The sequence below is a fragment of the Heptranchias perlo genome, chromosome 18 (assembly GCF_035084215.1).
Source record: "Heptranchias perlo isolate sHepPer1 chromosome 18, sHepPer1.hap1, whole genome shotgun sequence".
Taxonomy (NCBI): Eukaryota; Metazoa; Chordata; class Chondrichthyes; order Hexanchiformes; family Hexanchidae; genus Heptranchias; species Heptranchias perlo.
The window spans coordinates 45,192,894-45,208,843 of record NC_090342.1 but is presented as its reverse complement, the minus strand read 5'-3'; the positions used below and the strand labels follow the sequence as shown (position 1 = coordinate 45,208,843).

Below are 15,950 nucleotides of genomic sequence, written 5' to 3'. Positions count from 1 at the left end.
TGAATTCACTCCATTGTTGTCGGTTCTGAACTAGACTGGTCGCTTCAGTCATCTCTATCCCTTTCTGTGACAAGTCACTCTTGACATTGTCTATACAGCACTTCCTTGGTCTTCCTCAGCTTCTTATTCCATGCACTTCTGTGTGCAGGGCATGAAAGATATTCTAGCTGTTTCTATTCTTGAAATATGACCAAACTATCGCAGACATCTTTTTTGGCTCTTTTGTATCAGCGTTGTTTCTTGTCCAAATCATGTTCTTATTATATCATTCTTGATTCTTTGCATCCTGGACACTCCCAGTATTCCTCTCAACCAACTCATCTCTGCTGTTAGTATCTTTCGCTCATCAACTTTTCTCATATTCCAACACTCAGATCCGTACAATAATATGGGGATAACCATCACTTCATAAAATCTTGTTTTTACCATAATATATTTAGCCTTCCATATCCTGCTTAATCTTCCAAAAGTTTTCGCAAGCAATACACTATAGGAAAAATCATACTTAAACCAGTATGCTTTAATGTTGTGCTAATAGGCATTAATTTTATGCTAGCACACTTTAATATTGTTACGATTCAAGTTCCCGCCAAATACATTTTTCTTGTGCCCGACACACACAACTACAAGCCTTTGCTCCCAATGAACTGCAGTATGACCTTGTGTGAAAACTATCTGATAATGTAACATGACCAGGGTGAGCAATAAGGTCTACAATAAAAACAGAAAATGCTGGAAATGCTCAGCAAGTCAGGCAGCAGCTGTGGAGAAAGAAACCGAGTTAACGTTTCAGGTCGATGACCCTTCCTAGAATAAACTTGACATGCTGCTGATAATCTCACTGACAGTAATAACTCCTGACCTCTCTGACTGGTGGACAAATAGCAAACTACCATAAATATTGGGTTACATAATATGAATTAGGTATATTGAAAAATAAAATTAGCAGTAGAAAAATCTGAGAACAGGCTAATGGAAAATCACAGTGGCTTACTTAGCTTACAGAATCTGGTTCAAAATAACAAAACAATTCAGAATGTCTGTAATTCTCATAACATGGATCACATGCCTGTGAGGAAAAACTTATATGAAACCAAACATTCATGGAATATCTCCACTCAATTCAGCTCATCAACGGCCTTATGAGGCAGGTATTCGCTAAAGAAACCTTGATGCACAACCCCAAAATTGTACCTATCATCACTTTGAAGGCTGAATTGCGATGAAGGGCAATCAAAACGACACTTTCATAATAGACAAAGCTTTGAATTAAAATAGGGTTCAAAGGCAAGAATTGGCTTGACAGGATTTCCTGGTACAGTGTTTGCACCTGTACAGAACAAGTTTAGATTTCCTGATTGGTGGGCTGGTAACCCCAAACAATTATCTCTGTCAACTTCTCAAAGCCAGCTCATTAATATTAAGTCTCTCTGTCATCTGTGTGGGTTTGCCAATTACCACTCATTTGCCAGTTGATTTAGACAGAGATGACTCATTCACCCGCCTGCCCAAGCAGCAAACATAGTGACCACTAGCTGGCCAACCATCAAAATTCTGTGAAGAAATAATAATAAGAGTTGCTCATGATTAAAAATGAGACCAATCTTCAATTCATCACGCTTGTGCCATACTCTTAATTCATCACTTTGTATTGAGCCTGCCACTGCACCAGCAGTGACAGGCCTGTAGCCATCAGTACATTATCCTAGTGCTATATAACTTAAAATGCTCTCTCTAGACACAAGCCAAGTTTGGAAGGACAAAACAGTTGTACTGCAGGGTATTTTTCATAGTTCAAGAATGTCTCTGTCTGTCTCCCTTTTTCTCCCTCTCCTCTTTTTTTTCTCGCTCTCTCTCTCCTTCAAGTGTATGTCTTTCACTGTTACATTTGCAAAACAGTCTTAAACACAGAAAGAAAGCCAGACATTTTATGTTGGGTTCTTTGTACTTTGATGATGAGTCAGGGATTTACAGCTAACTCCCAATCTCAAGAGAAGCCGTCACTCTCTAATCATTCTCCAAGATCTATTTACAGTAGTTAGACCTAGTGGAGCTTAAGGGACACACTTCCAGCTTAGCAGCACAATAATTGCAGTCACCAGAATGGTACCAGACTTAGAGTGTTAAATTACGCTTAAACTTGGATTGTATTCCCGTGAGTAAAGAAGATTAAGGGGTGATCTGATCGAGGTGTTTAAAATGTTAAAAGGATTTGATAGGGTGGATACAGAGAAACTATTTCCTCTGGTGGGGGAAATCAAGAATGAGGGGACATAATCTTAAAATTAGAGCCAGGCCATTTAGGAGGGAAATCAGGGAGCACTTTTTCACACAAAGGGGAGTAGAAATCTAGAATTCTCTTCCCCAAAAGGCTGTGGATTCTGGGACAATTGGAGCTTTCAAGATTGAGAGCGATAGATTTTTGCTAGGTCAAGGTATCAAGTGATATGGAGCTAAGGTGGCAAAATGGGGTTGAGGTACAGATCAGCCGTGATCTAATTGAATGGCTGAGCAGGCTTGAGAGGCTGAATGGTCTACTCCCGTTCCTGTGTTCCTAATAATACATTGTGCATTACATGATATAATGCTCCTGCTGTTGTAAAACAGTGCACACCTTACATATTGTGAGCAGCTCCATGGAAATCTGCTGGTAGTACCAAGTGTCAAACCTGCCATTACACTTTACTAGTGCCTATACTTTGTGGGTTCGTTTAATAGAGATTTCTGCTATGTAAATAAAGTATTTCAGGGATAGTGGCCCCCTTTAAAGTAAGCAACATTTAAACATTACTAACTTCTAATTCTGCATGGACTACTCAAAACCTATGATTTCCAGCTACTCTAACATGCATGGGCTGCTTGTACTTTCTTTGATGCAGAATCGTACTGCTGGGCACTATAATAAATGTTTGTGATCTGGTATACTTTGTGTTTATCGTGAGTTATTATGCGCACTGTAACTTTTTAACAGATCCGGAAATTTTGCAAAGGAGCTGTCCCTTGAACTGAAATTTGCTTTAACAGACACGCAGTTGGAGTTAAATTGTATTTCCATTGTTTCCTGGTGTTTTGTTATAGTTGTTACTGCAACAACTATATTCTATGCCTGCCAAATCCTGAGTGTGTGCTTTGCAGTTATGACAGTAATGGGGCTCAGTTGGGAATCTTTCTGGTGCCCTACAGTGCAGTAATCAAATGCCGTTAATTAGCGTTGTCTGCTGCAGCCTTTTCACTGCTTAGTGTCGCACAGGATAGGTTCTTTAAACAAACATTCTATCAATCTCTAAAAGAGTTCTTGTTTTTCCTGACAGATCTATATTGTCATGAGTTGGATGTTTCATGCAAAACCTTTCTTTGAAAAGCTGCTTTTTACACATCTTGCCAAAATCAAACTGTAAAAACTTTGCCCACGATGTTCTTTGTTGGCCACAATTAAAAGTTAAAAATGTATTTTTTTTATTCTGTTCCAGTTCCAAACAAGGAACAGAGTTGAAACAACCCAAACTCTCTTCCCTAGCTGCCAAGGGTATTTTTAAAGCTATCTGATGCAGACTCAAATCTTAGAGTTGCAACAGTATTGTAATCTGCCGTGCACATGCTGGTCAGACTTATAGACAAAGCATGTTTAGTAAGCAATGGAGAAAAATGGTTAATTGGAGTGCACGTAAACCACTCAAAATGGTTTGAATACTGGATTCCCAATCAGAAGGTTGGGTGTCTGTACCCTGGTACCATCTGTAATTTTGACTTTTCTTTCCTGGTTAAATGTACATCTGGAGTCCTTAGGGTAATTAGATGCAGTGCTGCACCTGTGGGATCAGGAAGCAACAGGAACTTGTCCGACCTGAATTGTGCCTTACGTTGGCTCAGTCCATTCTGTTTTTTTAGATGAAGCAGGGTGATCTGTGAAAGAGAACAGAAGAGGAAGAATGGAGGGGAATTTACAATTTATAAAAAATTGCACCCACTTTACACCCAAAATACGGGCAGAACGCATACTAGTTTCTATCCCAATGAGTCCAAATAACTTCTGAATGTGGCCCATTCCAAGTGCCAGGATGCAGGATCAGGCCCACCATGTAAATTGAGTTTGATACCCCTGTTATAGGGAGTCTGTTCCATAGATTTATAACTCGCTCATTAAAATATTGTTTCCGCAGATTAGTTTTGAATTTACCCCCCTTTAAGCGCAGGGCGTGTTCTCTGGTTCTACTGTTCTGGACAAGCTGAAATAGCTTGTCATGGTCGAAATTATCTAGTCCCTTTTAGAATCCTAAAAACCACAATCATATCACCTTTCAACCTTCCCTTCTCCATGCCCAATTTACATAATCGCTTCTCATTATCCAATCCCTCCATCCCCTCAGTTATTTTGGTTGCTGCCTTCTGTATCCCCACCAATAATTTATAAAGTGGCAGGAATTCCTCACGATTTCGACTCAATATTGACCTTTTTAATAAATCCCATCATTTGATTTGTTTTATTGACTGCCACTGAGTGTTGCGATAATGCAGCTCCCAACCCAAAAATTGTGTTCCCCTATTTCTCCCACTAAGCATCCATATTTTTTCCTGCTATGTCAAGTGCTCCAAGGTATTTTCCTTATGTAAGAAGTGCTGTAAAAATTGTCATAATCCAGCTGTGCAATACTCGTGGATGCCACGTTTCCCTATGTTACAACAGTGATTACACTTCAAAAGCACTTCATTGGCTGTAAAGCGCTTTGGGACATTGAGATCTTGAAAGGCGCTATATAAATGCAAGTATGTTCTTCCTTAATTAATCGTGAAAATAAAGAAAATCCACAAGGCTCTGTGTGTAGTAAGGATTTGATTACATTGCAGTCAGGAAGTGAAGATCAAATCTTCTGTGTTCATAGACATATTCCTTCCCTGTAATATTCAAAAGTATTTGCAGGCCGATGTACTGAGGCATACCATTGCATTTATTACTGAAAAGCATTAACATATTGACTTATACTTCCAGTAAAATCATTTTTAAAAATTTCCTGTAAAGCAGTCTATAAATAAAAGTAAAGCAGCCTTCAAGTGCAATAGTTTTCCATTAGACAAATTCTGGATGACGCAAAATACTGGTGTACTAATCTGTATTCACACTAGCTTTACAGTAAAGGAGCCCCTGAATACTCTAGTCCATCACAGTTTGGCACCCTTAATGTACAGTGATATTTTATATTGTGGAATTACTGGATCTCTGCGGTGCACCAGGTAATAAATACATGTTTTGGGAACTACAAATACATCAAGAGCTTTCAACAGTGTGTGAATGTTAAGAGTGCCATTTACTATCAGTGAGATTGACAAAAAAACAAAAGACTTTTTAAAAAAAAAAATAAGCTAAGTTACTTTCACTCCAAATGAGTGACAGTTAGCAGGTTAGTGACATTATTAATCTACAGAACTGACTGTAAGTACATGATTTCACAGGTACAGGAAGTAATTGTGCATGTTGTGAGGAGAACTGAATTACATCAGGAACACAGCTGGAAGCTGCACCAGAAAACAAATGTTCTGTTAAAACTGAACATCAGATGTAAAGCTGTAATATTTGCAAAATAACAAACTATAAATGTGTCTGTGTAGGAGAAGAGTAGTAGTGTCTATTCTCAGACAGCACAGACTCCAACGGGAACAATTGTGGAATCCTTGATTTCCTCAGGAAGTGTCATGAGGATTCCCTGGAAAATGAGCATTAATTTGCCTAATTATTTTGACTGGTAGTCATGTATCATCTGAGGGGAACAGTAACCTTTCTGGAGGGGAACAGTAACCTTTCTGGAGGGCATTGCCTGCTTGTGTCTGAATAGTGACATGGTGTAACCAGTGGTGCCTTGTACTTGGGCAGTGGTACAACTGGTAAAATTAGGTCTGTCTCTGCTGCAGCAACAAGAGAAGCCAGTTACCTGGGAAGTTTGAGCCACAGGAAACGGACTTGGGTTGCTGCAACTGGGGTAGCATGAGAACTGCCAACGTGGAGCTCAGCAAGCAACAGTTTGCTGAAGAATTTGGTGACACATGGTGGAAAAGGACATTGGTTATAAAGAAAGACTTGCATTTATATATTAACTTTCACAACCTCAGGATGTCCCAAAGGGCTTTACAGCCAGTGAAGTACTTTTTGAAGTGCAGTCACTGTTGCAATGTAGGACATGTGGCAGCCAATTTGCGAACAACAAAGACCCACAAACAGCAATGTGATAATGATCAGATAATCTTTTTTAGTGATGTTGGGATAAATATTAGCCAGGACACTGAGGGTAACTCCCCTGCTCTTCTTTGAAATAGTGCCATGGGATCTTTTATGTCCACCTGAGACGGTACCTCCGACAGTGCAGCGCTCCCTCAGTACTGCACTGGAGTGTCAGCCTGGATTTTGTGCTCTTCTCTAGAGTGGGACTTGAACCCACAACCTTCTGACCCTCAGAGGCGAGAGTGCTATCACTGAGCCACGGCTGACACTTACCTCAGTAATGCAATGGTAAACTCGACTGATTGACCCAAGTGATATCTTCCATTGATGTGAGGGAAAGAGTTCAAGATTCCTACTACCCTTTGTGTGAAGAAGTGATTTCTGACATCACCCCTGAACGGCCTAGCTCTAATTTCAAGGTTATGCCCCCCGCCCCCTGTTCTGGACTCTCCCACCAGAGAAAATAATTTCTCTCTATCGACCCTATCAAATCCTTTAATCATCTTAAGCATGATTTTGGTTGCCTGGTTTTGATTGCCTGAGGGGGTCAGAGAGGAATATTCCAGGGTATTTTTTCCCTTATTGACCCTGGGTTTTTCTATCTTTGGGTGGGAAGTATCTAGTCATGATGCTCTGGCCATCATGAGTGTTGGACCGGCTTGTTGGACCAGCTGGTCTTTTCCTGCCTGTCAATTTCATATGTTCGGATGAGTAAAGTTGCACATTCTACATCAATTGCGGCTTAATAAACAGCTAACAAACAAATATAAACTGTTAATGCTGAGTCTGTGGGATAACATATATTAGAAATATTTACTCCTTGGAGTAGCTCTTGGAACTCTGGCCAAAGTTAGCATCTGCCCACTTAACGCCTAATCACAAAATTACTTTCCAATAATATGCGTTTAGTGCATGCCATAGCTCTTATGCAGAGCAAATCAGTCCCTTGTGGTTATTTTAAATTAGTTAAAAATCATGGGGGAAGATTCAAATTGTAAACCTGTTTACACAGAGGAAATCTTGCCCCCTTATTTTGAATGTGAGTGCAAACTTCCATTAGTCTAATTTTCAGAGCCCATCTTTTATGGCTCCAGAAGATTTTTTTATGTAAAAACTGTGTAGTGACAAGCATTGCTTGGCTCAGTTGGTAGCACTCACCTCTGAGTCAGAGCACCTGGACTTGGGCACAAAATCTAGCCAAATACTTCAGTGCAGTACTGAGGGACTGGTGCATTGTTGGGGGGGGGGGTGTCCTCTTTTAGATAGGACATTTAATTGAGATCTTGGCAATCTGTTCAGTTGGAGGCTATAGATTCCATGGAATTCTCTTGTCTCCTGGCCAATATTCCTTCTTCAATCAACACCACAACAAAAAATGAACTGGTTCTTTGTTGCATTTGATGTTTCCAGCCCTTGCTATGTGCAAATTTACTCCCATGTCGCCAACATAATGACAGAAGAGGACATCAGTTATCATTGGTTGTGATGCACTTTGGGACAGCCTTTGATAGGGTGCTATATAAATGCAAGGGCATCTATTTTTCCTCCCTTCATCTGTTTTCTGCAAGTATTTGGAACTTGTACTATTTACATAACGTATTGAATGCCTGCAATGTTAGAATTGCTTCAGCATCGAAATGTTATTAGATATGAACCCTTGTCAATTGCTTGAGGACCTGAACATGCTGAAACTTTTGGGTCCTATACTAACAGACTCACAGAATACTTGTTTCCAAGTTGGCATCAGATTATCATCACAAAGATAGGTGAGGAGGAGTCCATTCACCCCATCCAGCTCATCATTTGTAGAAACATACAGTTCCCACTTCCTCATTACAGCATGCAGCTGCCTCTTGAATGACTCAGGATTTTTGCCTTTACTACCCGACCAAGAAGAAACATCAGGCAATCATCACTTTTGGTATGAAGAAGTGCTTCCTGACCATCAGTTCTGAACTTGCCTTTTACAGTTCACATCTATGTTCCCATTTCCTGCAGTTGTGGTTTAATTTGAAATTGTGCTCATGATTAACTTTTTCTATTCCACTAAGTATCTTAAGTATCCCTATAAGATCCCTTCTCAAATGCCTTTTTTTAAGTGCCTTTGTGCAGGGTCCAAGAGTCCACACTAACCTTCCCTCATCATAGTCCTCTGACATTGAAGATCCAACTTGCCGTCTTTCTCTGCACCATTTCCAGGGCTTGGATGCTTTCCTTGTGCCTCACTGATCAGGACTAAATTCAGTATTTGAGGTGTGACGTGACCAGAACACTGTACAACTTCAATATGACCACCTCAAACTTAAACACCACTGATTTGGCAATGTAGCTCAATATTTTGCTTTGCTAATTGTTGCTCTCAATGACTGGATAAGGTCGTTGTTGGGTCTACTATGATTCCCAATCTATTTCAGCCTCTCCCATTCATTAGCTTCTTTCCTTTTTCATCCACTTATCTGCATTGAACTTCATTTCCCATAATTCTACCAGTTGCAAATTGTCTTAAGTTCTCTGTAACTCCTTAGCTGCTTCATCAAACTCTACTGCCCCCTCCAGTTTCATATCATTTGAAAATTTGGCCAACTTGTATTGAGTTTCTGAATCCAGGTCATTTGCATAGATCATCCATGATGCTCATCATTTTTTATTAAGACACCTGGGTGAAAGACTGAGGCCCAAAGTGCAGGACACCACTGTGGTTGAAAGAAGTAGAAGAGATGAAGAAAATCTCAAAGTAAGGATTAGGTCACACAAAGCTTGAGTTTTAAAAGGGAGAGAGGGAAGACTGAGGGAGGTAAGGAGACCCATGACTTTGGGATCCTAGGAAAAAACAAGTTTGGTTCGGAGACATCAATTGTGTCTTCATTTAAATTCAGTGAAATGCAGGAAGGCGGAAGAGGGTGTGGGATGGCAGATGAGGAACAAGAAATTAGAGTTCAAGGATGGGGTAGTTGGAGTTTGAGAAGCTGGTTGATAGCCGAATCAGGTAGAACACAGCAGTTGCGGTTTGTAGCCAGCAGCCGAATGCTTCAACCTGGAATCACTTCATCGTGCATGTACAAAAGTTTAGATTTTATGCAAGGTTTTTGTTCTGTTACATTTTGACAATGACTGTTACTGTTACTGTCCTCGCCCAAGGATTCACTTACTGGAGCTCGATCAAAAAAAGTAGCTTTTGGTTAATTATTTGAAAATTCTTTGTCCAATACATGTTGTACATCAGTATGAGTCATCTTCAGGTAATGAAAGTAGCAGCAGTTCTTACTTAAGTAAACCTCAGGATTCTCATCAGATTTTATAGATTTACTGCCTTAACTAAATTATGTGTCTCTGGCTGAATGTAATCAGCCTGTAGTAGGCTGTGAAACTGGTCATTGTAAATCTCAGAATCGAGTAAGTGTTGTCTGCGGGAATGTTGCCACTACTTCTGATGTCAATAAGTGTAGCTCAAAAACCTTAAATAAATATGACTCTCTTTCGTGCCAGAAGTTTTCCTTTCTTGATTAATGGCAAGCAACCTTGTGTGGAATAATGGTTTGTGTGGCTGCATTATTTTTCCATCAGCACAGGCAGATGAGCAGTGAATTCTGCCTGTATTGTTATTGAATGCCAGTTGCATCCAGTAAAAGACTGAAATCTGTCTTTTGTAGCATTCATTTTTGTCTGTATGGTTGCCTTCATGTCTTTCATTTTACATTAATATGTGAAATGGTAGGCTATAATGGGAAAAAAAATGGGTAGGACCATTGTTAATCTTGTGCTTCAGTTTGATAAAAAGCAATCAATGTTGTTACTAGGATTTCTGTGAAGTGTTACGGTGTGTCTGAGAAATTTTCATATGATGTCCACTTGAATGTGAAAAGGTAGAGATTTAGTGCGTACAATTGTAGATTTTGTTCTTCCAAACTTGGGTTGCGTCTTTGGACAGCACTTTGAGTTTAATAACACAGGTGATTACAAGCCTGTTCCCGATGACGATGGAGGCAAGAGTGGGCGACATTTGAGGTGATACATTGAGTATCATGAAATAAGCAGTCTGGCTGAAGTGGGATATTTAATATAGGATATTGGTTTCAATATGCTAATACACCCAGTGCCAGCACTGGCTGATAGCAAGGCAGGTTTTATTCCTGCTGTCTACCAGGGTCACCATTTAAAGAATGGGGGGGAGTGGTGCTGAATGGACTGCAGTTGTTGTTTTCCATCCATATGTAACCAGTCTTTATTTGCAGACAATATGTGGAACAGTGACCGATGCAGTAGTTTCCGAAGTGTTATTCTACTGTCATATTTAAATCCCACTCCAGAGACTTGAGCACAAAATTGAGGCTGACACTTCAGTGCAGTACTAAGGGAGTGCCACACTGTCGGAGGTGCTGTCTTTCGGATGAGATGTTAATCCGGGATCTCGTCTGCCCTCTTGGTAAAAGATCCCACAGCACTATTCGAAGAATAGCAGGGAATTCTCCTGGCCAACGTTTATCCCTTAACCAGCATCACTTTTAAAAAAAAAAAAAAGATTATTTGCTCATTATTTCATTGCTTTCTGCATGGGGCCTTGCTGTGCATAAATTGGCTGCCACATTGCCTACATTACAACAATAACCACACTTCATAAGAACTTCATTGGCTGTGAAACGCTTTGGGACATTGAGGTCAAGAAATGCAAATTTGTTCTTTATTTATTCCTCCCCACACAATGCAACAAATGTAACTGAGTGTTTGACTGATAACCTTCTATCCGACGAGCTGTCTTGCACAAGAATAGGGGTGTCTGAAGGTAAATGACATTGGTCGGGTAGACGTTCACACAATGGGATTTTTCATTTGCTTATTTTTCTGCCATTTACACTGCTTAAACCGTCACCTTACAAATACTGTAAGGCGGCTCACCCTCCTTTCATAAGCCAGACCATCCTCCATTATTAGCAGTGCAAGTGCTCGACCTGCTCTGGCACTTCTGATGTTCTTGGGCCATGCTTTTTTTTCTGTACTAATTTGTTGCATTCCAAAGTGTTGTACTGTTATGACACTCTGATTATTTATGTATTCAGTAAACCTGTAAGGCTGAAGAAGTGCCACTTGATAGGCGATGCCTGAAGGAATATTTAAAAAGAGAAAAAAAAAACTTGAGGGCTGCTTTTCACCAAATTTTATCTTCAAATATCATTTAGTTTTTGTGAACTTGCATAGGGATCAATATTTAAAGCACACTGCAGTGATTGCTTTGAGCACTTGACAGTGAATTGGGACCATTCAATAAAGTGTCCCTGTCACATTCATTTAAAGGTTGGACTACATTGCCTGTCAACTATGTACAGTTGTACAGCGCTGCTTCGCAATAAAATTCCTCCCCTTCCAGGAAAACATTGTAAATTTGATCATTTTAAAAAATATATATTTCCTGATAAACATTCTGTGGAATTTTTACTTTGTTTACTCCATCCAGTTAAATCTGTTGTTCTTGACCCCAGGGGTGGCATCTACCCAAGAAAACCTACTTCGTAATTTTAACCGTCCTGGCTTTCTGTGGTTGCAGGGGAGTTCTCCCCAGTGTTCTGGCCAATATTTATCCTTTGACCAACATCACTGTCTGGGCATCATCTCATTGCTGTTTGTGGGACCTTGCTGTGCACAAATTAGCTGCCGCGTTTCCTCATTGAACTGTGAAGGGGGCTCATACATTATTCATGACAGCACAACAAGCGAGCCCAGGAGGCTTGGTTTTGGGAAGGTACGTTGCAAAATTGACCCAAACATCAGTCCTGTCATTAATATTTCGCTCCGCTATAGGAAACTTAAGGAACCTTAGGTGTCAGCCTTGGTTCAGTGTTAGCATGTCCCCTCTGTCAGAAGGTTGTGGGGTCCCCACTCCAGAGACTTGAGGACAAAATCTAGGCTGGCACTCCACTGCAGTACTGAGGAAGCGCTGCACTGTTGGAGGTGCTGTTTGGATGAGATATTAAACGGAGGCCCGGTCTGCCCTCTGGGGTGGATGGAAACGATTCAACTGCACTATTGGAAGAAGAGCAGGGGAGTTTCTCCCCCTGTCCCTCAACCAACAATTTAAACAGATTATCTGCTCATTTATCTAATTGCTGTTTGTGAGCCCTTACTGCACCCTGTGTTTCCTTCATTATAACAGTGACTACACTTCAAAAGTACTTCATTGGCTGTAAAGCGCTTTGGGACATCCTGAGGTCGTGAAAGGCGCTATATTTCTTTACTGTTTCATCACGTGAGAAGATGGTGTTAGTCAGAGCCTTACAAATACATTTTTCTTTATTTTTGGTTTCATTATTATCTTTTGTCCAGGAAATAATAGTTCACCGACTGCAAACTTATTCAGTTTAAATGGAGACGGAAACTGCCAGTATCTGCACAGATACTAAATTAGTCTACCGAAAATATGATTCATTGACCTTTGTAGATTATATTTACAATATGTGTTAAAGCTGCAGTTCAATTCTTTCAATAATCTACACTAAAATAATTATACAGGGAAATTTTAATTTGTATTGGTTGAATTTGTAAATTCATCTTTTGAAGTTATTTTAAGGTATTATTAGATTATTATTTTGTGCACTGCATCCAAGTAAGATATTTTTACTGCTTTAGATTTCCCAGATTCAAGTGATAAACAGAGTCAAACTATACGGGAACTTTTGGAAGCAATCTATCCTAGGGTTGACAAGCAAGAGTACATCATCAAACTAGAACCCATAGAAACTAATCAAAATGCAGTGTACCAGCACGTAACTAGACTCGACGATCCAACCCTCAACATAGAGACGTACAGTACCCAAACCCCAAGCCCAATACCAGCGCCAGAGTCGGATGTTGAGCAGATGCCGGAGGTTGTACCAGAGGAAGAGTTGGAACTCGTCAATTCGGTTCCTGCAGAGCTTATCAAGAAAGAAGTAGCAGCCCAAAGACTAGAAGAAAGCCCGGATCCCCTCCTCTCAGAAGTGGAGTTCTCCGATGGTTCCGATCTTGCTCCCCACTTGGTCTGCTGCCTCTGTGCAAAAATGTTCAATTCCCGGCGCAGTGTAAGGCGGCACATCCGGAAAGTGCACAAGAAGAAGATGGAAGAGCTGAAGAAGTACATTGAAACTAAGATTAGCACAGGGCACCAGTCCTCCCTATCTACCACCAGGGGGCGCTCAAGGGGCATCGGGGTGGTCACCGTTGGCAGGAACTGCCCTGTCTGCCACAAGTTCTTTGCCACGAAAGCGAATGTGCGCAGGCACTTCGACGAGGTACACAGAGGCCTGAGGAGGGACTGCATTACCCCCGACATAGCCACCAAACCTGGGCAGCCGCTGAGCTTGGAAGAAACATCCCCCGAGCAGCTCACCACCCCTCCGCCGCGCAGACGCAAGTCTTCCTCGAAGGCCGAGTACAACCTGACAGCGTGCAAGTGCCTTCTGTGCAAGAGGAAGTACAGCTCGCAGGTCATGCTGAAGCGGCACATGCTAATCGTGCACAAGATGAATCTGGGCGAGAGCCCGTCCAAGCTCCCGGAGCAGGGCGCGGCAGTGGCCCGCAGCATGGAGACAGCTGAAGCTGCTGCCGACTGTGCGGGCAGCGTGGAGGCATCGCCGCCGGCCATTAGGCCGTCACCTCAGGGCGAGCCCAAGGGCTCGAGTCAAATGGGGGAGAAGAAAAACACTCCGACGCTGAAAAACAAAGTGAAGCAAGAGAACGATAGCCCAAAGGCGTCGAGCCCAGCTGCTGCAGCTGGCCATCCCAAACCCAGGAAGCCCAAGCTCTCGATGGGCTTTGACTTCAAGCAGCTTTACTGCAAGCTATGCAAGCGGCAGTTCACCTCCAAGCAGAACCTGACGAAGCACATCGAGCTGCACACGGACGGCAATAACTTCTACGTCAAGTTCTACAAGTGCCCCCTCTGCACCTATGAGACGCGTCGCAAGAGGGACGTGGTCAGGCACATAACGGTGGTGCACAAGAAGTCAACCCGCTACCTGGGCAAAATCACTGCCAACCTAGAGAGCCGGGCGGTGAAGAAACCGATTGAATTTGTCCTGAACAGAGTGCCTAGGAGAGGGCCCCAGAGGGACGAAGCCAGGCACGCCAACAAGCACGACGGCACCTCCACCTCCCCAGTTCCGTGCACCGTCGTCAGCAGGAGGACCGACGGAGCAGAGCCCGGCACTGAAGTGAAATTCACCAAACACTTCTCGCTGCACAAGTGCAATAAGTGTGGCAAAGCGTTTGCCAAAAAGACTTACCTGGAGCATCACAAGAAGACCCACAAAAACACAATTGTAGCACCAGAAGAAAACAAAAATGTTGGCCGCAGCACCCGATCCAAGGCCCTTCTTTCTGGTAAGCCTGCGCTGATGTCATTCATTTCGTGATTTCAAAACAAATTTTATTTCATTACCCTTCACTCCGCCCCCAACCCTCCTTTAGTTCAAAGTTTGTGTCCTTATATTTAAAGCTTTAATGGGGACAATTTTAACCTAACCCGCCCGTCGGGAAACCCATAGGATCCGGTGAAACGTTGGTTTTACACACAGCCCAATATTACTGAATATTGGACAGGGTGTAAAACCAGCATTCCACCCGAAACTGGGTTTCCCGCCCGGTGAGTTAGGTTAAAATTGCCCCCTTTGCTTCGTCTGGTACCGTAGATTAGGAACATAGGAACAGGAGAAGGCCATTCAGCCCCTCGAGCCCGCTCCGCTATTTGATAAGATCATGGCTGATCTGTGATTTAACTCCATATACCTGCCTTTGGCCCATATCCCTTAATACCTTTGGTTGCCAAAAAGCTATCGATCTCAGATTTAAAATTAGTAATTGAGCTAGCATCAATTGCCATTTACAGAAGAGAGTTCCAAACTTCTATCACCCTTTGTGTGTAGAAGTGTTTTCTAATCTCACTCCAGAAAAGTCTGGCTCTAATTTTTAGACTGTGCTCCCTAGTCCTAGAATCCCCAACCAGCGGAAATAGTTTCTATCTGTTCCCCTTAATATCTTATAAACTTCGATCAGATCACCCCTTAACCTTCTAAACTCCAGAGAATACAACCCCAATTTGTGTAATCTCTCCTCGTAACTTAACCCTTGAAGTCCAGGTATCATTCTAGTAAACCTACGCTGCACTCCCTCCAAGGCCAATATGTCCTTCTGAAGGTGCGGTGCCCAGAACTGCTCACAGTACTCCAGGTACGGTCTAACCAGGGTTTTGTATAGCTGCAGCATAACTTCTGCCCCCTTGTACTCTAGTCCTCTAGATATAAAAGCCAGCATTCCATTAGCCTTCTTGATTATTTTCTGCACCTGTTCATGACACTTCAATGATCTATGTACCTGAACCCCTAAGTCCCTTTGGACATCCACAGTTTTTGACTTTTTACCATTTAGAAAGTACCCTGTTCTATCCTTTTTTGGTCCAAAGTGGGTGACCTCACATTTGTCTACATTGAATTCCATTTGCCACAGTTTTGCCCATTCACCTAATCTATCAATATCGCTTTGTAATTTTATGTTTTCATCTACACTGCTTACAATGCCACCAATCTTTGTGTCATCGGCAAACTTAGATATGAGACTTTCTATGCCTTCATCTAAGTCGTTAATAAATATTGTGAATAATTGAGGCCCCAAGACAGATCCCTGCGGGACTCCACTAGTCACATCCATGTTAAAAGAAAACATTTTCTTTTATTTATGAAAGATTTTTTAAAAATTTCCATGTTTACCTTAACCC

The 15,950-nt window shown here is 41.7% G+C and overlaps 1 protein-coding gene across 1 annotated transcript in view; it reads left to right on the top strand.

Moving 5' to 3' along the window:
• The window catches only part of LOC137334825 (zinc finger protein 800-like), a 109,841-nt gene that overhangs the window by 87,436 nt on the left and 6,455 nt on the right, over positions 1 to 15,950 (top strand). The window contains exon 7 of the mRNA XM_067999830.1: positions 12,830 to 14,560. Within this exon, the coding sequence (XP_067855931.1) occupies positions 12,830 to 14,560 (1,731 nt within the window). The remainder of the gene's footprint in view (positions 1 to 12,829; positions 14,561 to 15,950) is intronic.